The 26,440-nt window shown below is 41.3% G+C and overlaps 1 protein-coding gene and 1 non-coding gene across 2 annotated transcripts in view; both read right to left on the bottom strand.

Moving 5' to 3' along the window:
* Nucleotides 1-12,658: 12,658 nt before the first annotated feature.
* EDNRB (endothelin receptor type B) overlaps nucleotides 12,659-26,440 on the bottom strand; it is a 32,258-nt gene continuing 18,476 nt past the window's right edge. The window contains exons 3-8 of the mRNA XM_029073748.2: nucleotides 23,083-23,195; nucleotides 22,768-22,972; nucleotides 18,006-18,155; nucleotides 17,370-17,503; nucleotides 16,870-16,978; nucleotides 12,659-15,580 (exon numbers count right to left, since the gene is read on the bottom strand). Coding sequence (XP_028929581.1) covers nucleotides 15,446-15,580; nucleotides 16,870-16,978; nucleotides 17,370-17,503; nucleotides 18,006-18,155; nucleotides 22,768-22,972; nucleotides 23,083-23,195 — 846 coding nt within the window. The 3' untranslated portion in view covers nucleotides 12,659-15,445. The remainder of the gene's footprint in view (nucleotides 15,581-16,869; nucleotides 16,979-17,369; nucleotides 17,504-18,005; nucleotides 18,156-22,767; nucleotides 22,973-23,082; nucleotides 23,196-26,440) is intronic.
* Nucleotides 19,251-19,388, bottom strand: LOC114814884. Its single transcript, XR_003762680.1, has one exon. It is a non-coding gene; the product is annotated as a small nucleolar RNA SNORA7 (small nucleolar RNA).

The raw sequence follows: 26,440 nt of genomic DNA, 5'->3' as shown, positions 1-26,440 counted from the left end.
GCTTGATATGAAGGTTGATAGGCAACCACTGGAGATTTTTGAGGAGCAGGGTGACATGCCCAGAGCGTTTCTGTAGAAAGATAATCCAGGCAGCAGAGTGAAGAAGGGAGAGGCAGGAGGTTGTGAGACAGAAGGTTCTGAAGCTTCTATTATATGCTTATCATCTGGCACTTATGCATATATTCATTATTTAGTCATAGCAATGTCTGTCTCCCCCTCTAGACTGTAACTAGTTCTGGAGAGGGAACATAGCTACCAACTCTATTGTAATGTAACCTCCCAATTGCTTAAGTACAGTGCTCTACATACAGCATGTCCTCAAGAATTCATCAGTCACTCACAAAGACAGTGGAGAAGAGTGTTCATCAGTCACTCACAAAGACACTGGAGAAGAGTGTTGTCACTGTTCTTCTTGGTAGCGAATTAAGTGACTATGTATCCCTCTGCTGTGACTTCTGTGACTGTTGATCTGACTCAGAGGACCCTGAAATCCAGGTGCTCTTTTCATCTGTCATCGTTTTTATCTTTTTCTTCACTTTCTTTTTATGTGTCTGTCGAGAAAAAGCGTGGCCTAGTGGAGAGAGCAAGGGCCTGGGACTCAGAAGGCGGACCAGGGTTCTAAACCTGGCTCTGCCACTTGTCTGCAGGGTGACCTTGGGAAAGTCACGACCTCTCTGGGCCTCAGTTACTCTCATCTGTAAAATGGGGATTAAGATTGTGAGCCCCCTGTGGGACAGGGACTGTGCCCAACCTGATTAGCTTGTATCTACCCTGAAGCTTAGTACGGTGCCTGGAACATAATAAGCGCTTAGCAAATGCCATTAAACCCCTACCCCCCCCCCCAAAAAAAAAGCCCAAACCCCCAAAATATCTCTTCCCCTCCTCATTCTTAGTTTGGGAGCCTCTTGGGAGCCAGGGGTCATTTCTATATGTCTCCTATGAATTTCTTTCCCAGTGCTTACTACAGGCCTTTGCACATATTAAGTGCTTAATTAATATTACTTCTAATACTGCTGCTGCTGCTACTACTGCTGCTAGACATTTTTGTTTAGTGGAAGCTGAACTCACTGCTATCCATTTTTCCCGAGATCTAAGGATGCTTACAATAAGTAGTCTTGGATGACTACAGGGGAAAGGATTATTCCACACAGTCTTGTGTACTGACTGACAATAACCTCCTCCCCTTATTAAGCAGACTAGAGAAGAGCCACTGTGCTTGTCTAGGGTGCAATTGGTCAGAAATTCCCTTTGTGCCTCTTCTTTGGAAGTTCCTTGCATAGTAGATCTGAAGCTAGGTCCAAAAGAACAATGTATAATCAGTCTCTTTCCTGACAAAGGGAGGTGAGTAATAAGTCACCAACTGTGACTCAAGGAGGTCTCACTTTTCATGTTCTATTCATACGGACTTCCAGAAAATTAATCGTTTCAGAAGTCTCTCTTTGGAGTGGATAATGGGAACCCGGCGTGGGAGTGAAAGTGAGGAACAAAGGAGTTGTGAGAATTTTCCTAGGGCATATAGAAACCAGGTTCCAGATGTTATGATTACAGAAAATGAAGTTTAGACCCCAAGTTTCATTTTAAAAAATAGATAGTCTAATATCTCCACTTTCAGCATCAACTTTAACTATGAACAAGAAAATCTTTTAACACCCTCATTTTGCTTGGGTACTGAACAGTCCATGCAAGATACAGCACTTTTCTGGCATAATGCTTCCTCTCCCTCCCCCAACCAGCCCCTCACCCCCGCTTCTTTTAGTGTTTTGCCACAATAGTACTATTGAATTTTAGCACTTCTCATTCTCCCAGCACTCTTTCACTTTACTTGGTTTTGCTTTGGTTTTGCTGCTCATTTGCTCAGAAAAACATACAAGATTTCTGCATGTATGTCTTGGCCGTAAAGTCAGCCCTCAAATAGGTACAGTGCAGTTGAAAATTGCAGTTTGGTGGGAAGCAACAAGAATTAAGTTGAAGGCACATGAGGGCTGGTATGGTACCTACCAACTCCATTCCACTCTCCCAAAAGCAGAGTACACTGTCCTGCATACGCATACTGCAAGCACTCGATAAATACCATTGATTGATTGATTGATCGATTGTACATACAGTCTGGCATGCAGCAATCAGGTGGGTCTCTGAGCAGAGGCTGTGGCATAAGAAAGATACCAATGGGCAAAAAACCAGTGTCAGGTGATGTGAGTTAAAATTCTCAGATTAAATTAGTTGTGTTCAGGTGAGCAGCAGATCAACAAATGGTGAGGATAATGGGAAGCAGCGTGGCTTAGTGGAAAGAGCAAGGGCTTGGGAGTCAGAGGTCATGGGTTTGAATCACAGCTTCTCCACTTAGCTGTGTGACTCTGGGCAAGTCACTTAACTTCTCTGGGCCTCGGTGACCTCATCTGTAAAATGGGGATTAAAAATGTGAACCCCACATGGGGCAACCTGATGACCTTGTATCTCCCCCAGTGCTTAGAAAAGTTCTTGGCACATAGTAAGCACTTAAGTACAAATATTATTATTATGCTCTTTTGTGTGCATATGTTAGCATTTAATTTGATGATGTATGTCATTAAATAGTGTTAATTAAATGTACCATGTTTTTATACCACTTTAAATTTATTTATATTGTTTTATGTTATGTTTTGAGTCTTGGGAATGCATTTAAGTACATAAAGCATTGGGAACTAGGCTTCACTTAGCTTTCTTTCACTTAACACTGTATTTTCATGGACTAAATTGAGAGCACTAACCAGAATTTTCAATACTTTGTTTCTGCTTCTCTGCTTCTAAACCCTGACTTCTGAAGAGACACATTTTGCTGCTAGTCTACATTTACTCATCTGTCTTCTTGGTGTCTTTTTTCCTTGTTAGGGTTTATCCAGAAGCTCAAGAAACTGATTTTAGTTGAAAGGCTAGCATGAAGGTATGAGATAAAATTAACCTATTTAAGGTGTGGTTGCCGTGCTCACCCAAGTACTTTTAACCACATTCCATTCATTCAGTCAGTCGTATTTATTGAGCACTTACTGTGTGCAGAGCACTGTCCTAAGCACTTGGGAGAGTTCACTGTAACAATAAAAAGTCAGGATCCCTGCCCACAAAGAGATGACAGTCTAGAAATGTTGAAATACATTTTCAACTAGCCCAGTGAGTTGGGACATTTGGGCATTCCAATTATTCAGTTTCCTCATCTGTAAAATGAGGATTGAGATGGTGAACTCTACAAGGGTCAGAGATTGTGTCTAACCTGATTTGCTTATATCCACCCCAGTGCTTAGTATAGTGCCTGGCACATAGTAAGTGCTTAAGAAATACCATTATAAATCATTCAGACAATACCACCTCCATATCCAGGAGCTGTCGGGCCCTGGACTGGATCACATTAGGCTGCTCTAAACCAGAACGAGATTTCCTTTTCCTGTCTTAGACCAGCTCCGCCCTCTTGCTACAACTTCCAGCAGGCAAGAGGGGGAAGGCCAGAGACCGGTAGCTAAGTAGAGGCCAGCAGAGGAGTGGGGCACCACAAAGCTCCATTACAGAAAGCGTTGCCTGGTTACTTGTCCAGAAAGATTCGAATGTTCCCCAAAGTCACTCAAACTGACCTCCTGTTCTCTCAGCCGTGGCGGCTCCATTTATAGAATGGCTGCCCCAGAGTCACCTGGGAAAGATGCCAATGGGCCTGCTCTCTGGCATCGAATTAAGGAAAACAAATGTCATTTAGAGTTAGAACAATGGTGCATCCAGTCCAATATTCTTACTCCCAGCGGTGGCAATAGGCAGTTAGTCAACAGTATTTAAAAAGAGGGAGGAACAGTGTGGTGGTTGGAACTTGGGCAGACATACCAATTTGGGTAGATGTCATGGTTTTCAGGGTTTCATCCTGCCATCTGACAGGTCTCTGATGGGAACGATAAAGGGCCCTGTTTTGAGACTGATAAGTATGGACAGCAGGATGGCTCAGTGGATAGAGCATGGGCCAGGGAGACAGAGGACTTGGGTTTAATCCTGGCTCCGCCACCTTTTTTATAGTGTTGAAGTGCTTACTATGTGTCAAGCACTTTTCGAATCGCTGGGGTAGATACAAGCCAGTCAGGTTGGCACAGTTCCTGTCCACAGAGGGCTCACAGTCTTAATCCCCATTTTACAGTTGAGGGAACTGAGGCTCAGAGAAGCAAAGTGACTTGCCCAAGGTCACACAGGACAAGTGGCAGAGCCAGGGTTAGAACGCATGACCTGACTCCCAGGCTCTTGCTCTCTCTACAAGGCCATGCTGCTGCTCCACTTGCCTGCCATGTGATCTTGGGCAAGTTATTTAACTTCTCTGGGCCTCAGTTTCCTCACCTGTAAAATAGGGATTCAATATTGTTTCTCCTTCCTACTTACACTGTGAGCCCCACGTGGGACTGGGACTGTGTCTGACAATTATCTTGAATCTATCCCAGCACTTGTCAATCAGTCAATCATAGTTACTGAGTGCTTGCTGTGTGCAGAGCACTGTACTAAATACTTGGGAGAGTAGAATATAACAGAGTTGGTAAACACGTTCCCTGCCCACATCGAGTTTACAGTCCAGTGGGGGAGACAGACATTTCTTTAAATAAACAAATTATGGGTGTGTACATAAGTGCTATGGGGCTGAGGGAGGGGTGAATAAAGGGTGTAAATCCTAATGCCAGGAATGTTGGTACATAGTGATCACTTAACAAACACCACAATTAGTATGATAGGCCTCATCAACCATGGTGTCTAACCTCCTACTTCTCATACTCATTTTTGCAAAAGCAGTAGTCATCTCTAATAGAAAAGCAGTGTTGCCTAGAGGATAGCACATGGACCTAGGACTCAGAAAGACCTGGGTTTTAATTCTGGTTCTGCCACTTGTCTGCTGTGTGACCTTGGGCAAGGCACTTAACTTCTCTGTGCCTGTTAGCTCATCTGTAAAATGGGGATTAAGGATGTGAGCCCCATGTGGGACAGGAACTGTGTCCAACCTGATTATCTTGTATCTACTCCAGTATTTAGTACAGTGCTTGATACATAGTAAGTTCTTAACAAATACCAATATTATTATTATTAGTATCATTACTACTATTGGTGCTATTTTGGTTGGAGCTGAATTGACTTTTCCTGGGGTATTTCATGGAATCTCTGGTGTGGCCTCGGTTCTGCTAATTCTGTTGTACCGTATTCTCCTAAATGCTTAGTATAGCGCTCTGCACATAATAAGCACTCAATAAATAACATTGATTGATTGATGGATTAGTCCAAATGTTGTGTTTCTGACTAGGATGGAAACCTCTGAGAAATAATCCAGAAAGGGTTAATTCAGTCAGGGCTCTGGCCACAACCCCATCATTTCTTCCACTAGCGTTTCCAGTCAGTCAGTCATTGATATTTATTGAGTGCTTACTATGTGCCAAGCATGGTCCTGAGCACTTGGGAGAGTACGATATAACAATAGATCAGATACATTCCCTGCCCATGAAATTACAGTCTAATATGCAGCCTCACTGGTAGCAGGGGCAGGGTCTGGGTGCCTCTTGGGCACTGGAGAATGGTTACGGAGAATAGTGGTGGTCACTGACGCAATGGTGGAAGATAATGCTAGATAAAGGAATTTTTGGTTCTGGAATAGTCTTAAAGTTCTAATCCAGTAAAGAAAAAGGTTTAGGGTTCCAAATCAATAAAGGAGTCGGTCCCCTTCTCTGCCTCTCTCTTTGTCTCTCTCTTCAGTTCTTCTCTCTTTATCCTCGTGTTCTTTTTACCTTAATTGTAGTATTTGTTAAGCACTTACTATGTTCAACCTGACTAGCTGTTATCTACCCCAGTGGTTAGAACAGTGCTTGACACATAGTAAAAGCTTAACAAACACCATAATTATTGCCATGTCCCAGGCAGTGTACTAAGTCCTGGGGTAGAACCAAGATCACTGGGTTGGACACAGTCCCTGTCCCACATGGAGCTCACAGTCTTAATCCCCATTTTACAGATGAGGAAACTGAGGCACAGAAAAGTGAAATGACTTGCACAGCAGACAAGTGGTGGAGCTGGGATTGGAACCCAGGTCCTTTGACTTCCAAGCCCATGATCTTACCACTAGGTCACACTGCTTCTATCTCCATACCTCCCTGTCCATCACTCCTTCTCTCTCTCCCTCCCTTTCTTATTTAGTTGTCCTTTGGTTCAAAGATGATGCTATCAGCAGGGATTTTAGTACTGATTTTTGCAGATATAACTGATGAAACCAAATTCTACCATGTCATCCAGATGTTCTTGCTGTTTTCATTTCTCCAGTTTGGTGTCTTTGGTGCCCCAATCTTCTCAATGCCTCTACTCTAAAACGATCACCTTATTTCTGATTTACCCTTCTAATCTCTTTTGTTGGTCCCTCCAACTATCCACTGCTGTACCATATACCTCAGGGTCTTTTTTGTGTTGTAGACAATCTGTGGTTTCTTCTACCCATGAATTTTACAACTGCTCCATTTCAGCATTCCAAAGAGGAGTCGTTTTGGTGTCCTGTTGTTCATTCTCCTTGCATATTTTGCTCTGTGATAGTCCTACATACTGAGTGTTGTTTCTGTGTGGGTTGACTGATTTCACTGTGACCCTGACTTACCCCTAGAAGATTGTGTATACATGATTTTATTGGAACTGCTTTACGACGTGGCTGGGATGTCTACATATGTTAAATATTGAAAGGATTATGAAATATGGCTTGACTTTACAGTCACATTTGGTTTGGGATCATCAAATATAAAGGGTCACAGAAGGGGTGTTGTAAGTGTATAAGAATGTTTATGGAACCCTAAACCTTTTTCTTTACTGGATTAGAACTTTAAGACTATTCCAGAACCCAAAATCATCCAAGCTCAACCAAAAATTGCTGAAACTCTTCAAGATTCAGTGCAAATCTTGTTAGTCTGGCATTCTCAAACGATTAGCCTGACAGATTTTTCCTTTTCTTTTATTAGATTGACTATGTAATTTCTTTCATCTTCTATGCCATTTGCTCCAACTTTGGAAGATCCATAAAACAGGAAACTTGATATGTTGCAGTAGATTAAGAAGCAGCAAGATGAGCCAATTTTTCCAAAGCTTCAATGCTGCTCTGTATTTTGGATACTCAAAGCGAGGCAATGAAGCCAAACTGAACAAATCATAATAATGCCCTTATATAGGAAAGTTGGGTACTTTTCATCTAAAGAAATTGTTTCCTCAGAAAATTTCTGCCTGTTCTTTCCTCTGAAGTTTCAATTAGCCCTTGGAGGAGGCCGTTGAACTAAATAAGCTCATCTCCTCCCATGTGAAATGACTCAGTTCAGAATACAACATTACTACTTTGTAGCCCCAAAGACAAAGATTACAACTGATTGTGTGAAAAGTGTGCAGTGGTAACAGAGACAATAGGGAGCGCATAGGGTCAGGGTTCTGAACTTGGATTCAGTCGTTCAGTAGACTTTATTGTCTATCAGTTGATTGGTGGTACCTATTGAGCATTTACTGTGTGCAGAGCACTATAATAAGCATTTGGGAGAGTACAATTCCACTTGGATTTGCATCCTTCCGACACGCCTCCCTCAGCTCCATACTACTCATGTATATATTCGTAATTTATTTATATCAATGTCTGTCTCTCACAGGGGCAGATAATGTGAATATTGTACTCTCTCAAGCACTTAGAACAGTGCTCTGCACACAGTAAGTGCTCAATAAATGGAATCGATTTGATTACAAAACAGTAGTGTTGGCAGACACAGTCCCTGTCCACAAGGAGCTTCACAGCCTAGTGTGTGTAGAGCCCTGTACTGAGCCCTAGGGAAAAGTAGCAGGAAGATCATTCAGCTATTATCCATGACCCTCAGTGGACTCACAATCTAGAGGTAAGAGGGCCAGGGTTGGTGATGGACACACGAGGGAAGATGATGGCAAGTAGTAATTTTAGTGTGAGATACATTTTTGTGGCCTTCAAACAAAGAGAAGGTAAGGGATGCAGAGGATGGGATGGTGCGATAGTGACACTGGGGAGCAAAAAGCAGGAAAACTCTTGCCCCTTTTCCTGGGCTTTAGGGGAATTGAAGAAATCGAGCCCATTTAGGGAGACAATATGCCAGTATGTTTGGATCGGGTCAGGGTGAGGGAGGAGGAATAACCAGGGTAGGAAGAATTTGAGGATGAAGGAAATTTTCCTACAATGGAGCTGGGATTCTGTGGGTCACAGGAGCCCCGTATCCTGGAGGCAGGAGGACGGGCAAGATTCTAGAAGAGGTGAGAGGTTGGGGTTAGCGAGGTAGATTTGGGAGTCGATCCCTTAGAGGTGGTAGTTGAAGCCGTGGGAGCAGATTGGCTCCCCAAGGGAGTGTGAGATTTATATGAGGATTTGATGGGTGCTCCTGCACTGAAAAGGAAAACACAGATCAAGGCCATCAAAAGGAGAAAGTCTACAAGTAGGGAGGCTCTTTCTCCTCCTTCTAGAAGTGGCCCCTATAGCCATCTGCCCTGTTGAAGTGGCTCTCAGATGGAAAATTTTGAGGAATATAGCTTTTATTGTTTCTTACCCACAACTATATCTGACTCAGGTTTTCTACTGCCAAAGTGTCCAGCTAAGAGATGGAAACATGTTGCTCCAGAGGAAACCTGAGAAGAGATAATGGAAGTTTTTTTCTTTATTTTGTTTTAACAAAAATAATTCAGTTAAATCAAGCCATTAAGTACAATTACACTAAAATGTTATATCTTAAAATAGTATGACCTCATTTTTGATTAGTTCTCTTCCATCCCCCCACTGCATTTTTCTTAACTCCATTTCTCATTTCTCAGATCTCCTCCTCTAGACTTTAAGCTTGTTATGGGAAGGGAATGTGTCTGCTAATTCTGCTGTATTATACTCTCCCAAGTGCTTAGTATAGTGTTCTGCACATCGTAAGCACTCACTAAATACGATTGGTTGATCTCTCACTAAAAATTCTGTATTCCTTCTTTCCCATGAAATATGAATCCCAAGAATAATTGTAACTGCAGTGCACAATTTTTGCTTTTGAAAGTATTAGTTTTCCTTCACACATTAAAGATGCCATCTTTGGGTCACCCTCTTCCTTGACTCATAATGTCCAAGAGTCGTTGGCCATTTGGCAGTCCTCAATTAGATGAATTTCTATTTTTCTCACAACATTTCTTGGGTGCAACTCTTTAGTTTACCTTCATCAGGTATACCAGGTCATTCTTTTTCCCACCTAAGTTTAGCTTGTTCAAACAAAAAAAAGTTCTATTTGATTTCTTCTGCAATACACTCATTTGGTCTGTTCAGTAGTGTATTTAACATTTCTTTATACAGTTGTCTTCTTTCTTCTCACTCCAAATCAGTCAACTCAGTATTTCCCATCGCAAGATTATTTTGGCACTTTCTCTGTCACACCTTCCAGGACTCTCTCCCATGCCTAGTCTCCTTTTCAGCAGAACAAAGCCTTCCTGGGGGTTTTTCCAGCTGTTGTGTTTTAAATCGCCAGTCCCACTCGGCTGTCATGGACACTTTCAGAAAGTTAAAATGCATAAAAATCAAATCATAAATATAAATGATCACTTCCCCCTATTCCCACACACACCCTTCACATTTCTCATTTCATAATGTCTTGGGTCTCCCTAAAGAACACAAAAGAAGGCCTAAAATCATTTCATTTAATAGTCTCGGGCACTGTCCGTACATCACTGACAACCACATAGCAAATAGGAATGCAAAATGGAGTGTTGGGAGTGGTTTTATTCTTTGAGGCTTCTCCTAGTTTAATTCCATAATTTTAAAGGCTACCAAATGCTTCATTGGACCATTGTTAGCTCATATGATAGCTGAAAAGCAATGGGTTTGTATTATATTCGTGTAGGTATGAGCAGCTGCTGTTCTTTCTTAAAAGTTGAGGAGCAGCATGGCTTAGTAAAAACAGCACACACCTGGGAGTCAGAGGATGTGTTTTCTAATCCCGGCTCTTCCACTTGTCTGCTGTGTGACCTTGGGCAAGTCACTTAACTCCTCTGTGCCTCAGTTACCTCATCTGCAAAATGGGGATTAAGACTGTGAGCTCCATGTAGGACAGGGACTGCTGTGTCCAACCTATTTATCTTGTATCTGCCCCAGTGCTGACAGTGCTTGGCACAAAGTAAGTGCTTAACATATACTATTAAAAAAGAAAGTTGATGGTATTGTAGGTGGGTTTTAATCCACAAGTTGAACAACCAATAATAGGATCCATTTTTGAGTCCCATTCCCATTAGTTTTAAACACCTAAGGGCAGAAACTGTTTCTTTTACTTCTCTTCCAATCCTAAAGATCATATCCTATTCCCAGTACGCACTCTAGTAAGTACTACTGATTATAATGATATAACAGCATGAAGTTTGTTGCTGAAAGGCCTATGGTTCTGTTCAATGTAATGATGTAATATTTTCCTCATGTCCTATGGAGAACAGTAAGATATTACAGAAAATGGACAGTACTCAATTCATTGTAACCACGGGAAATAGTACGGATAATTAAAATATGCTAACAAAAAATCTAATTTTATCCACGACCTTCAACCTTTTCTCTCTGCAAACATCGAAAAATGGTATTTATTCAGTGCATTCTGTGGATAAAGCACTGTTATAAATACTGGGCATGTTAAACAGGTCAGATGCAGTTTCTGTCCCACAGAGGGCTCTCAATCTAATCAATCAATCAGTGGTATGCATTGAGCACTTACTATGTGCAGAGCACTCTACTAAGCACTTGGGAGAGTACTATACAACAGAATTAGCAGACAAGTTCCCTGCCCATAATGAGTTCACAGTCTAAAGAAAGAGCCTACAGTCTAGAGGATGATCTTACAGTCTAGAGAATTATTCATTCAATCGTATTTATTAAGTGCTTACCTTGTGCAGATCACTGCACTAAGCACATGGGAAAGTACAATACAACAATAAAGAGTGACAATCTCTGCCCACAACGAGCTCACAGATTAGAGGATTAGCTAGCATTCTATTGGTTTTGCACGCCAGAAGCAAGTTTGAGTAATTTAAGTTTCTCTTTTGCCCCTGCACACCCGGGATTGGGAGTCAGAGGTCGTGGGTTCTAATCCCGCATCTGCCCCTTGTCAGCTGTGTGACTTTGGGCAAGTCACTTAACTTCTCTGGGCCTCAGTTCCCTCACCTGTAAAACAGGGATGAAGTGTGTGAGCCTTACGTGGGACACACTGATTACCTTGTATCTACCCCAGCGCTTAGAACAGTGCTTTGCACATAGTAAGTGCTTAACAAATGCCATCATTATTATTATATTATGTGCTCCCAAGCAAGGCAGCAGGTGAGAGGCAGGGAGCCAAAACCTGCATAACTGGCCCCTATTTAATCAAACTGGCACCATGGGCGTTTTCTTCTTAATGTGCTGAATGTAATTCTCCCTTTTCGAGGTCTTGAGGACCAGGCACCTCCCTCCTCCGAGGGAACTGTGCTCTGCCCACTCCCTCGTAACCCACTTGAAATAGCATAAGGCTGTTTTAGGTGGAGTCTCCAGGGTGTACTGTCCTGTCCAAACACACCTCTTTAACGCTTTGCTGAGATGCTGTTTTGCGTTTTAGAGTTGTTAGTATTTGAAGAAGACACCACTAACGGTGAAGTGCACTTCTGCGTGTGTGTGACAGAAAAGGGCAAGGTGGGCTCTCCAGTCCCGGTCACATTGGGTGCACATCAAGGTTGCCCCTTGTTGTGTTGTATTTTGGAGTTTGTAATGCTGGGTATGGTTTTCTCTTTGCCTTGTCTTGCCTTTCTCTCTATCTCCTTCCTTCCTCCCGTCCCTCTTCCTTTCCTTCCTCCCTCCTTCCCATTCCTTCCTCCCTTTCATTTCCCTAAGCACTGGGGTAGATAAAAGCTAATCAAGTTGGACACAGTCCTTGTCCCAAATGGGGCTCACAGTCTCAGTGCCCATTTTACAGATGAGTTAACTGTGGCCCAGAGAAGTGAAGCAACTTGCCCAAGGTTACACAACACACAAATGGCAGAGCCGGAATTAGAACCCAGGCCCTTGTGACTCCCAGACCCGGGCTCTATCCCCTAGATCATGCGGTTTCTCTTTCCAAATGAAGTGTTAATTCAGAGCCACTCCCTCCTTAATGGTAGTGTACCTGAAGGTCTGGCTTCAGCAACTGACTCCCAGTTTTCAGCTGGGAGACAGCATTGTCTGAGGCCTTAGTTTACCATATCCATAAAATGCTTCCTCTGCTCTCCTTCCTTTTGTTTCCCACTTTTGGCTCCCCAAACAACGACTTTTTGGGTATCCTGTTGTTCATTCTCCTCACAGGTCCCATCCATGAAACTGTGCTAAAGGTGATCAGAGAATCACCATCCTTCCAGAACTTTGTTTTTGATTTTATTCGATTTTTGCAGAGAAGTGTCAATCTCTGATTACCCCCACCCCAGGTCATACTCTCAAAGAGCACTCACCACCTTTCAATGCATTGTTCATAAGACCCCTAGCTACAACCTTGTGCTCTGCTCAGGACGCAGAATACATTCTTTCTTTCATACGGAGAGGTACCTATAATGTGGTTTTCCGAAAGTTCATTCTTCCTCCACAGGAGGGGAAGAATCAGGTTGGGTATGTGGGGTTGGGGAAGAAGAATGAAAAAATCTTTTGCCTCTTTTAAAATGAGCAATTAAAATAATTTTATTGATAGTTCATGTTGTTTACATAGTAATCACTCAAGATCTAAAGTAACTGAAACTTTAAAAAGCAAAAAATATAAAATTATTTTACATGGTTATATACAATTTTATAAAGAAATGACCATATACTTTCAGTTAGATACAGTGTTTCCTTACTAAGCTATAAACAGTCTAAGAGACATTCAGTTATCCCTGACACTTTGACTGTGAGCCTCGTGTGGGACAGGGACTGTGTCCAACCTGATTATATCTACCCTGGCACTTAGTACAGTGCTTGGCACATAGTAAGCGTTTAACAAATATCATAAAAAACCACCAAAAAAAATTCAAAAGGAGAATTTGCACTAGCATTTTATATTTTTGAGCTGCTTCTTTTTCAGTGCTCCTTTTTCAACCCCGAATTGTACTTTCCAAATGCTTAGTACAGTGCTCGGCACACACTAAGTGCTCAATAAATACGATTGAATGAATGTACCCCTGCTGTGCTCCACAACTTCTGAAATTGGCAAATAACTTTGAATTTACACACTATTTGGAAACTTATTGTCAAAGTAATACCTTATACTGGTTTCAACTGTACCAAGAAATACTATTCTTTTCCACTCAAGTTGACATGGCAAACACAAATATCCCTTATCATTAGCTTGGATAATACTGAAACTCCCTTTTGGAAAAAGTATAAAAAATGTGAATTTGCTAAATAAAGACCTGCACATGTTCCTTGTCTACAAGCTTTCAGATTTGGCAACCAACTCCCACTATTCATTTTTATCAGAAATTTTTGCTTGGAATGAAAGTGGAACCCCATTATATTAATACTGCATTTCAATGTCTGGCTTAGCAAGGAAATAGTGCAGGAAAAACAAATGTTACATGATTATTAAATACAACAGCTATAATTTAAATAGAAATGAAAATGTTTTCAAATTACTTCATGAAAATAACACTGACCAGTATCTAATTTAGAATTCAAAATGTACCCATCATTAATGCCTGAACTGTATTTTATGATCATAGGAAAAAAAGGGATGTTAATAAAATGGATGAATGATGTTTGTTCCCTGGTGAATGTGAAAGTAAAATAGGTATTCCATGGACTAACCTAGTTTTTATGACCTCAAATGGATGTTTTGGCCTATTTTATCATCAGTTTAAGTGCTGGCAAGAAACAACACTGGTAGCTTATTTCCTACATGTGGTCCTAGTTACCCCCTTTCCTCTCTGCCGACCGTCCCTCCCCTTCCTATCCCCCTCCCCCCAAAAAAATCATATACTCAGTGATATTTTAGAAGTAGGTCAAAGCTCTTGTCTGATTTGTTCCCAGGGTAACTCTTCAGTAAATTGCACAGTGTTATTCTGGATTTGAAATAGAAAACATTTGCAGTTTTATACCCAGGGCAGGCATGCCCTCAGGCCAAGAATGAAACTCTGTTTTTGTGGTTTTACCTCCCATCCCAACTCATTTCCTACTTTTCTTTCTTCTTAATTTTTCTTGGACTCCTATGCTTAATCTTATGCATACCCAAGGCACTTAACTGATGAAAGAATAAGAGAGGGAATTTTGTGGTTTTAAAAGGCAAATGGGAAAGTAGAGGGAAGTACTAAGCAGGGTACATATTCTGTAGTGAAAAGTATTTTTCACTTCAGAATCATTAATACGGGAAAAAAAATGTTAAACTCATGGAGGGACATTAGATAGTGAGGAAATATTCACTAGTCAATTAGCATCTTAAGCTCCCAAAGTGATGATTTCAAACAGCTTTTGTATCATAACTATGAAGTGATTGAAGTATAAAAGGGAGGTTGTTTGATCATTCATCGTGTACATTGCTCCAGGCAATACACGTATTTGTTACGGGAATTTCTCTATTTAAAGGTATTAATAATGGGACCTGCCCTCAGTTTAAAAATCAACATTTAGTTATGTTCATCAACATATTTACAGATGCCAAAATTGATCTAACTTTGTCCTAAAATTCAGTTGTGAAGTGGAAGGATTGTTGCAGAAATCTTGGCGGGAAAAATGAGGGAGTTCTATTAAGAGACACCTAAGCCTCTAAAAGCTCTGTTGAAACAAAACTCCAAACTTTTCTCCCTTTTTCCTCAATACACTGGATTCTGACATTTTTCAGGGTATTCACATTCAGCCCACTATTTAGATTATGTTTTCTCACATTCGCTTAACAATTTAAGTGTGCTTTTAGTCTCCAAAAAACCAAAATTTTGCTTAAACTACTCGTGTACACTTTAATTTTCTTTCTCTATTATCATCTAGTCAGTAGTGTTACATTCCTAGTAAATTATTTCTAGGATTTCAAAAAAAATCCCTAATTGAGTAATGTGTTAATCTGCTTTACAAAGACTGACTGTTCCTTTGCATTCGATGTTGAATTCAAATCAATTTAAAATCTCCACATCTTCCTAAATGAGAGTTCTGAGTAAAATTCACGAGGACTAGAAATGGTATACTCATTTTCGGGAAGTTATTAAAATTGAGAAGTGCTAACATCAAAGAGTTTAAGTGCTTAATGATGAGGGGCTCTTTTTTCTTTTTCTCTCCCTTCAATGTGTGGTAAGCAGTCAAGGATTCCTTGCGTAATTATGAATGCTATGATAGCAATCACATACTATTTGTGTGTGTGTGTGTGTGTGTGTCTCTGTGTGCAAACACCAAACCAGGTCTTTTCAAATGCCCCATTATTTGAATAACAATTCTGTCTAAAAGAAAGAATTGAAATGTAAATGTCTACCCCTTCTTTCATGACGAGCTGTACTTATTACTGGAGCGGAAGTTGTCATATCCATGATCGTTAGCTTTGAACTTTAAGCAGGACTGCTTCTCCTCCAAGGATTGCTTTTCTTCAAAAGATTGGCACCAACAACACAAACATAACTGTTCAAAATAAAAATAGTTATCATTACAGTTTTTAGTTACTTGAATGCTACAAGATTTAGCTTAAAATGCTCTGACTACTATGACTGTAAATTCTTAGGGACGTGAATTTTTTTACACAGCAAGGAATTATTTTTTTAGAATGATAATCCTTTCTCTGCCACTCAAAAATATATTTTTGACATTTTCTTGAAAACTCCCCGTTTTTACAATGAAAAGCTACATGATTCCTCTGTTTATCTTTCAAATACAAAAATCTGGAAGGAGGAGGTTGGGATGGAAACACACATACACACACACACACATCCAAATCAGCGAGTACTGGAGAACTGACCAGACTATTTTAAATCACCACCAATTATGAGTTGGAGAAAATTGGCAAAAATTATACTATCAAATGTAACATAAAAAGGAACTGTCCTGAGTATTTATATTACTTTAACATCGAAGTCAAAGTAATAACTAGTAATAACGAAAACCTCCAAGGCAGGGATAAGTCCTACCTTGCAGATGAAGGCACAAGGGTACAGAGAATTTAAAACATTTGAAAATGGTCGTCAGTCTCTATAGCTATACAAGCTGGAGTAGAACTGATCATGAGAAGCAGCATGGCCTAGTGAATGGAGGACAGGCCTGGGTGTCAGAAGGTCAGGGGTTCTAATCCTGACTCCATCACTAGTCTGCTATGTGACCTTGGGCAAATCGCTTAGTTTCTCTGGGCCTTAGTTCCCTCATTTGTCAAATGGGGATTAAGACTGTGAGCCCCACCTGGGACAACCCGATTACCCTGTATCTACCCCAGAACCTAGAACACTGTCTGGCACATAGTAAGCACTTAACAAATACCATAATTATTATTATTATTAGTTAATATTCTAATCATTGGACCCCAAGTTCTCTTTGACAGCTCTCTCTGGTGATCATTTAATCAATTGTGTTCAACCTGATTATCCTGTATTTACCTTACTGCTTATTACAGTGCTGGGCACATAGTAAATGCTTAACAAATTTGATGGTTATTATTAATATTATTGATAATAATTCCTATTTCTTAAGTATGCAGAAAATATTTACTAGCATGTGTGTGCCTATGTGTGTGGGTTTAGGGAGGAAATTGGGAAACAGCAATATGGTTTACGAACCAAAATCCCAAACATGTTCAGATCCTAAAACAAACGTGAAATAAGTAATTTACTGAAGATAAAAAAGTCTTGTTCTGAAATAGCTGTGAATTTGGAAGACTCTTTGGCAAGTCAGGTTTAAAAAGAATAACGATGAAGCCCTCCTACCTTAAAGCAGTTTTTGAATCTTTTGCTCACCAAGTACAGAGCTATTGGGTTAATGCAGGAATTCAGTGAAGCCATATTGATACCAATGTAGTCCAAAACCAGTAAAAAGCTGCAAAAGAAAATCCCAAAACATCACAAAATACTTCAATGAAAATGCATTTCTGCTTCCACACGTCTACTAGGGTGTTCATGAGCTAATAAAACACTCCGCTCCCATTTCTCTCCCTTTTGTATCTGTCTTTTCCTTGTAGAGCACAGCTGAGGCTCCCCAGATTTGAAGTGATTTATAAGGATGGGGAGATGACTAAAGTCTGGGATATTTAACCATGACATTGTCCAAGTCATTTCCACCCCTCCCTCCCCTCATCCTCTTGCCTCAATTCCATGACCTCTCACTTCTCAAATGAGACTGAAAGAGGCAACTGGGAATTTTAAGTGCCCTTGTAGAATGTAAATCAGGAATCTTATCAAGGAGCCTATTTTTACCATCTCATTCTTACCTCAAAAGCTCACATCTATTGGGATCGCTTTGATCGTAAATAGTAAGCTTCAAAATCCTGCTGAGGTGAAGGGGAAGCCAACACAGAGCAAAAACAAGCACCAGGCAGAAGACAGTTTTGGCCACTTCACGTCTCTGAAACAGTGATATGAAGATTTTTAAAAGCTGTTCAATAATGTCGCCGTTTATTCTATTCTCAAACTGAATTTTTTAGGGCATATTCAAAGACCTGAGGTCAACAAAATTCTACTAACCTACTCTTTATCTTGGGTTTTTCTGAGAGCAGTAGTAATATGCAATATCATCATCATCAACAAGGGACTTATAGGGTGCTATGACCTATCCTAGCATCTCAGTGATGCAAGTTGAGAACATCGAAGTTCAAATGGAATTCCTTTTTCCATCATAAGAAGGTTGTAGAAAATGAGCACTAGATAGCTATAACTTTTTTGATTATGTACCCTTAATGGAAATTTTCCAAATACAATTCTGAAGATGTAAAAGAAAAACTTAGCAACAAAATCTATTTCTCTAGAGGACTATTTTTAGTTTGACATGATCTAGTTTGCTAATGGTACAAATATTTTAAATTGGAAAATTACACACCCCAAACCAGCAATCGTTTGTGTTTTCGTACCTGCTTTAGATGGTCATTTAAGGCAATTTGCATGCCACTTTTCTTCCTCAACATCTCACAGGTCATTAGTGTATAGAAAAACGCAGTTATAGCCAGTGGTAAGCAGAAATAGAAGCTAAATAGCCACCAGTCTTTAGATGCCTTGTAAAACTAGAAAAAAAACCCAATAATGTTAAGGACCAGTATTAGATGGAGGAATTTTTTGACTGTTGAGTATTCTGGAAGGCAATTTGCCTTGAATCACGTTAGACTTAAAAGAAACTGCTTTTGAAAATGACAAATGCAGACTTCTTTGCAAGAGTTGCCTACATATTTTCCCCATAAGTAGGTCATTTAAAACAGCCAAGTTATTCACAAACCCAAACCCCTCTCTTGGGCATAGACAATGCGCTGTGTTCTGCTCCTGAACCAAAAGAAATAGGTTTTTCTTTGGATAGTAAGCATTCTTTTGCTTCTTCCTTGAGGGTGTGTGTTTGGGAGGAAGATCTTTAAGAAGCCCAGACACTTAGTTGCTTTTTGCAACAGGAATACCAGTGCTTTCATCAATCAGTGTTATTTATTGAATGTTTACTGAGCCCAGTATATGTACTGAGAAGTTGTGTTGGTAAACATGTTCCCTGCCCAAAACAAGCTTAGCATTCTAGAGCACAGGAATGAGTAACTCTCATCTACCTGGCAGAGGGTTTATAAGTGTGTGTCTCTTTTTCCCTTCCAAAAAATGGAAATAGCCAGTAAAGGTAGTTAATGCTTTTCTCACCCACCAACTTTCTTATTGAGCCCTACCTCCTGAATTGAGAGGAGAGCTCAGGTTACCTCCTTGCTAGAGATATTATTCCTTTTTCTGATCAAGTGATGATTGGGAAATACAAAAATCTTTGCTTCAATCCCTTTAACAGTGGCAATATCCTCTGGATCACCAGGTTTCCTGTGCTTCAGAGTTAATCAGAAAGCCTTGAATTCAATGTAAGCCAAAGGAGACTTGCCTTTGGTAGGTAGGTTTGGTAGGTTTGATTGCTTTGTCTTGTCTTATGCCGTCGAGTCGTTTCCGACCCCTAGAGACACCATGGACACATCTTTCCCAGAATGCCCGGCTCTCCATCTGTAATCGTTCTGGTAGTGGATCCATAGAGTTTTCTTGGTAAAAATACGGAACTGGTTTACCTTTGCCTCCTTCCACACAGTCAACTTGAGTCTCTGCCCTTGACTCTCTCCCACGCTGCTGCTGCCTAGCATAGGTGGGTTTTGACTTGTAGCAGATTGCCTGCCACTCGCTAGCCACTGCCCTAGCTAGGAATGGAATGGGTAGGCCTCTGCTTGACTTTCCCTCCTGTAGCCAAGTCTGGTAGAGTACTGGAAACTCTGTAGGTGCGACCCTGAGAAGGGTTGATTGCTTTGGGCCCCAGTAAATCAGAATGACAGAATGAAGGATCGTTCAACCACTAAGAAATTTCTGTTCCCTATATGCCCATCCAGCTAAGGCTGCATTGTAGTTTGGGATTTAGGTTGGTTGCAGATTCCTTCTGTGTAAACGCCAAATGAGGACAATTCATTAAGGGTCCCCCCTGAAGCTGAAAAGATATAACCCCACATTGGGCACTTGTTAGAAGGTCAGAACTGTGAACCTGGATAAAGCTACAGAAAACCATCTGTGGGAAGCAGTTTGGCCAGTGGATGAAGCATAAGGCTGGGGAGCTTGAGGACCTGGATTCTAATCCCAGCTCTTCCACGTGTCTGTTGTGTGACCTTGGGCAAGTCTGCGTCTCAGTTTCCTCAAGTGCAAAATGGAGATTGAATACCTGCTCTCCCTCCTTCTTAGACTGTAAGTCCCATAGGAGACAGGGACTATATCTGGCCTTATAAACCTGCATCTATCCCACGCCTAGAACACTGCTTGACTCATAGTAAGCACTTAACATATACCACACACACAAAAAATAAAGAGCTCAGAAATATATAGGTGTGCAAATTTTTCAAAGAAATAATCACTGAACAATGATATATTTTGAATATTAATATATTTGTTATCCGGCATTGCAGACATCTCATTTTCAATCTTCTATATTTTAATATGTATTTAATATACAATGTTTTTCTATATTTTAATATACTTGTCTTTAAACAACTGATCTCAAACCACTCTCTTCACTGAACTCAACTCCCTCCTCTGAGCCATTTCTCCATCCATCTTGTACCTGTAACCCTCAGCCTTATCCCTGCCCTTGCTTTTGGAGGAAGTTCAGGCAAAATGGGGTGATTCTGGCCAATGATGAATCAATAGTATTTATTTAGAACACCACCTTTGCAGAGCACAGTCCTAAACAGTTGGGAGAATACAAAAGAGTAAACATGGGATTCAGACACTGGATATCAGGATCCAGCTCAGTAGAGTTCAGGGCAAGTGGAGCTCAGGGGAAGCACCTGAGTTTAAAGATATGTTTATAAGTGCTGCAGGGAGATGGAGGAAAGGTGGTCTTAAGTGCTTAGGGGAGTTAAGGACTCAAGAACATAAGTGACCAAGTGCAGAGGGAAACAGAGTGGGGGGCTGGGCAGAGACAGATTATTCAGAGTCATCCTTTGAAGATGGGGAGATGAATGGCACACCAGATGTGGAAGGGGAAGGAGTTCCAGGCAAAAAGTCAGGTGTGAGCAAAAGGTCAGTGGCAAGAACGATGTCAGTGGGTCACAGTGAGCAGGTTGGCATAGTGGAGTGAAGTGTGTGGGCTGGACTGCAGTGGGAGAGGAGCAAGGATAAGTAGTGGGAAGAGAGTTTAATTGAATGCCTTAAAACTGATGGTCAGGATCCATCCTCACCTGTTAGTACTTTCCAAGTGCTTAGAACAGTGCTGTGCACACAGTAAGCACTCAATAAATATGATTGAATGAATGAACTTTGCCCTCTCTTCAGCTTAGCAACCTTCTCTCTCATCCATTGCTAAGTCCATTGCCCTGACCAACCATTTCAGGACTTTTAACTCCCTCCTGAAGCCTCCAGTATCCACATTTTCACATTTCTTGCTCTTGATATTCTCTCCAACTACTTTGTTCACAAAATTGAAACGATTATGTATGAGCTGCCCATAGTTCCATTGGACCCTCCTCAACCCCCACGGGGACATCAACTCTGCCATGCTTCCCAGCTGTTTAAGAGGAGGTCTTCCATAAGTAATTCCCATTTTACAGATGAGGAAACGGAGGTCCGGAGAAATTAGTATTTGTCCAAGGTCACACAGCAGGCAGATGACAAAGCCAGGGCTAGAACCCAGGTCACCTGACTCCTTGACCTGTACTACCAACTCTATTTTATTGCTATATTGTACTCTCCCCAAGTGATTTGTACAGTGCTGTGCACACATAGCACTGAATAAAACTGATTGATCGATTGACTGATTCCTCTTTCCACTAAGCCACTCTAGGATCATGTTTTCTACCCTATTGTACTTTCCTGATTGCTTAATACAGCGTTCTGCACGAAGTCAGCACTCAATAAATATTACTGATTAATTGATTGAGGGAAGTAAAGAGATGTACAAAGTCTTGAGCAACTGCAGTGATGCTTTCTATCGTGTTATTTACCAAAATAAGGGGATGCTTACAATCTTTAGGAGTGAAGCAAGACAAAAAATAGTTAAGGTTTTTACAATAACATCTTGAGTATTTACCCACTAAGCACTTAGGTACCCTTCACTTTTCTTTCAGCACTTATGTACATGTCTTTATACTCGGTGGCTTCCCCTACCTGCAATTTATTTTAGTGTTGTCTCCCTCACTGGATTCTAAGCCTCTTGAAGGCAAAGATGGTGACTTCTAACTTTAATGTACTCTCCCAAACACGTAAGTACCGTGCTCTGCACACCGTAATCACTAAATAAATACGATTGATTGATTAGGCTATATGGACATCATCTAATGCTAAATTGAAATGATCTTTCATCACTCTTTTTTTGAAGTGTTTACTATGTGTCAAGAACTGTTCTAAGTGCTGGGGTTGACAATAGGTTGACAACAGGTTGACAGTCCCTGTGCTACATGTGACTCACAGGCTAAGTAGGAGGGGGGGGACAGGTATTTTATCCCCATTCTAGAGTTGAGGAAACTGAGTCACAGAGAAGTTAAGGGACTTGCCCAAGACACACAAGCAATTAACAGAGCCGGGATTAGAGCCAAGGTCCTTTGACTCCCAGGCCCATGCCTTTTCCATTAGGCACTGCTTATGTTCATGGGGTAAAAGAACAGTCTCTTATGAAGTGGCTTCTGGGTTACAAGATGGATTCACTGTTGCTCATCATAATCAGGTCACAATAGTTCAAAGGAAGGATAAATGAAATGCTCAAACCAAGGCATACTTTATAGATTACCTTAAAATGAGAGTGCTGTAAGTAATACTGGCATTAAAATTCAATGAAGATGCAGCATGGCCTAGTGGAAAGAGTCAGAGGACTGGGTTCTAATCCTGCCTCTGCCACTCACCTGCTGTGTGACCTTGGGCAAATCACTTAGCTCTCTCTGCCTCAGTTCCCTCATCTACAAAATGGGAATTCAATACCTATTCTTCCTTCCACTTGGACTGTGAGCCCCATGTGGGACCTGATAATCTTGTATCTATCGCAGCACTTACTCAAGGGTTTGGCCCATAGTAAGTGCTTAACCAATACCATGTTTACTATTATTATTATTATTAGTCCTAGTTCAAAGAAAAGTATTAGAAGGAAGAAGGCTATACATGAATTTCAATTAATGAATTGTAAGGAAGTTAATGACTCACCTGCATAAAAGGTGTTTTCTGGGTAGGATGAAGGAAACAGATTCGAAGAGATTTTCCTTTGTAATCCATAGCAATCATATCAAAACCAATGGCTTCGGGGACAGCCAGAATAACTGAAACCACCCAGATCAAAACAATTTCTACCGCGGTCCATTTTGGAACTCCAATTCCTTTAATTCTACTCCAGGAAGCAACAGCTCTATACCTAGATCAACAAACAGACCTTGTCTATCACTTCTGACTGAGCTGAAGGGTAATTTGAAATTTAACAACAAATCCCTTTATTAATATATCCCCTATGGCATGAGAACTTACCTATCAATGCTCAGAGCGCATAAACTTAGCACGGTGATTCCCACGGAGGCCTTTTGAATGAAGGGCACCAGTTTGCACATTTCTAGCCCAAAGGGCCAGTCCTCTGCAAGGAGCTATAGAGAGAAAAACAAGTACAGTCTTACAGGGCACATTCAGAAATAGCAAATATTTTCCCCTCAGAAGATGAAGAAGTAGAAGCAGTAGTAGAAGAGAGGCAGCATGACTTAGGGGAAAGAACATGGGCCTGGAAATCAGAGGACCTGGGTTCTCTGCTTGTCTGCTGTGTGACCTTGGGCAAGTCACTTCACTTCTCTGGGCCTCAGTTCCCTCAACCTGCAAAATGGGGATTCAATACCTGTGCTGCCTCCAATCAATCAATCATATTTATTGATGCTTATTGTGTGCAGAGCACTGAACTAAGCGCTTAGGAGAGTACAATATAAGAGTTGGCAGATGTGTTCCCTGTCCACAGTGAGCTTACAGTCTAGACTGTGAGGCCCATATAGGACCTGATTATGGTGAGCAACAGTGAAACCAACTTGTAACACAGAATCCACTTCATAAAAGACTGTTCTTCTACCCCATGAACAACAATATAAAAGGAGGAATTTGAGGGATAAATGAATTGCCAAGGAAATTGAGGTGGAACTGAATTGATGAGAAGTTTGAGAAGAAATGGAATTGTATTGCAGAGGAGACTGAGGAGGAGATGAACTGCCTTGCTATAGGGCAGGAGAAAGACTGCCTGATGCTTCTTGAAAAGACAGGCTGTGAGGTGGGAGTGGGGGGAGCTGTAGCCATCCCCTCTGTCTTTACCCTGGTAAGGGGCTTGAGACAGCAGGCAAAGAATCAGGACCACCCTCACTCCCCCCCACCCCCGCTGCAATCCCCCAAAATAACTGCCATGAGTAGATAAAAAGGGGAAAGAGCTGACCCCTGGGAGGTGGCAAAAACCATCTAGGAAATGTGCTGAGTGGTCTGTGGTGACTGTGGGGAAAACACCTAAGATGTGCTGCGGGCAGCTGGACTCTTTGACCTTCTCCAACCTTCCTATCATCTGCATGAACTTGGGGAAAACAGTCAGGTGGAAAGCTAATCTGGGTATATATGTGAGTGAGTATGTGTGTGTTGGCATATGTTTACTTTTTTTCATTAGGCTAAGCATGGAAGAAAGTTTTCTGCTGTTTATAGTGATGGTTTGGTTTCACTCTGAAATTGCCATTGAGCACCTGGAAAATAGAGGGAAGCAACTCCCTAGAGACGGACTCATAACTTGAGTGCCAGACAATCTGGGTGAGGTGCATCGGGTCTCATGCCAGGGAAGCAGAAACCTGGGTGAGGTGCATCTGAGGATCTTGTCCCACTGGGGAGTAATAATAATATTATCATTATTACAATATTAATATAATTAATGATATTATTAATATTATTATTTATTATTATTATGTTTGTTAAGCTCTTACTAATTGCCAGGCACTGTACTACGTGAAGGGGAAGGTACAAGCAAATTGGGTTGGACACAGTACCTGTTCCACATGGGGCTCAGAGTCTCAATCCCCTTTTTACAGATGAGAGAACTGAGGTCCAGAGAAGTGAAGTGATTTGCCCAAGGTCTCAAAGCAGACAAGTGGCAGAGCGGGGATTAGAACCCATGACCTTCTTACTCCCAGGCCAGTGCTCTATCCACTATGCCATGCCACTTCTCAGAGCAGAAATCTGGTTGAGGCATATCTGAAGACCTTGCCCTGTGGTAGCAGAAATCTGGGCAAGGCACAACTAAGGATTTTATTCCAGTGGAAGAGGAACCTAGTGAGAGGAATCCTGAGCAACCTTGGGGAGTTCTCTCACTTGGGGCCCATGACACTGACAAACTTGTATCTTCCTCAGTTCTTGGCACACAGTGAGCACTTAAATACCACAATTACTGTTGTTATTAGTAGTAGTAGTAGTAGCAGTAGTACTATTCATTGGGAAGTCTGGAATGAAAAAGCAACATGTTCTTTACACACAAGGAATTTACTGGAGTAAATATAAGGGAATTTAATGGAAAAGACAAAGAAAAATACCTACAACTTGAGTGGTCAAAATATATGTGCATGGGTGTTTTTGTGTGTATGGATGTTACACACACACACACACACACACAGAGGCTGAGGATAGATATAATTAAGTGAATAAGGGTAAAACTGACTGATGGATTTATATGACTTAGGGAGCTGGGAAATTCACCGGGGAAGGTCTGATGGAGGTTACATGTTAGGCGGGGTATGAATGTGGAAAGTTGGTTGGATGTCTGGAGAGAGGGTGTTCCAAGCCATTTGAAGAGTATGAGCAAGGCGACAGAGATGGAGAAAGCATTTTATAGAGAAGCAGCGTGGCTCACTGGAAAGAGCCTGGGCTTGGGAGTCAGAGGTCATGGGTTCGAATCCCTGCTCTGCCACTTGTCAGCTGTGTGACTGTGGGCAAGTTACTTAACTTCTCTGTGCCTCAGTTACCTCATCTGAAAATGGGGATTAACTGTGAGTCTCACGGGGGACAACCTGATTACCCTGTATCTACCCCAGCACTTAGAACAGTCCTCTGCACATAATAAGCACTTAACAAATACCAACATTAATTAATTAATTTTGTGGGCAAGGGATTGTGACTACCAACTCAATTCTAGTGTACTCTCTCAAGCACTGATTACAGTGCTCTGCTCACAGTAAGTACTCAATAAATATCATTGATTCATTGAGAGAGATATAAGTAAGGTACAGCTATAAGGTTGAGTTGGGGGAAATGAAGAATGCAAGGTGGAGAACGGTGCATGAAGAGACCAGATAGCTAAATTGAGGCCAGATGATGGAGATTCTTGAAGCTGATTGGGAGGAGATTTTGTTTGCTGTGGAGAGACACAAGAAGCCAGTACATGGTTTTGAGAAGAGGACAGATGTGGACTGAGTGGTGTTTTGGGAAGATGGTCTGAGTAGACGTCTGTGATATAGACTAAGGTGGGGAGAGGATGGAGGCTGAGAGACCAACAAGGATGCTGATGCAAGAGTTTGTTGAAATAAGGCCAGAGCTTGCACTGGATGGTAACAGTTTGGGTGGAGAGGAAGAAGTGAACCTGAAAGATATTTCAGGAAGAAGCATAGCCTAGTGAAAGAGCATGGATCTTGGAGTCAGAGGACCTGGGTTCAATTTCCAGCGCCACCACTTGTTTATTGTGAGATGTTGGGCAAGTTGCTTAACTTTTCTGTGCCTTTGTTCCCTCATCCGCAAAACGTGGATTCAATACCTGTTCTCCCTCCTGCTCAGACTACGAGCCCCTTCTGGGATGTGATTATCTTGTATCTACCCCAGCCCTTAGTACAGT

This window comes from Ornithorhynchus anatinus, chromosome 10 (genome assembly GCF_004115215.2).
Source record: "Ornithorhynchus anatinus isolate Pmale09 chromosome 10, mOrnAna1.pri.v4, whole genome shotgun sequence".
In the NCBI taxonomy this organism is placed as follows: Eukaryota; Metazoa; Chordata; class Mammalia; order Monotremata; family Ornithorhynchidae; genus Ornithorhynchus; species Ornithorhynchus anatinus.
Note: the sequence above shows the minus strand (reverse complement) of the source record. Positions and strands in the feature narration are given on the sequence as shown.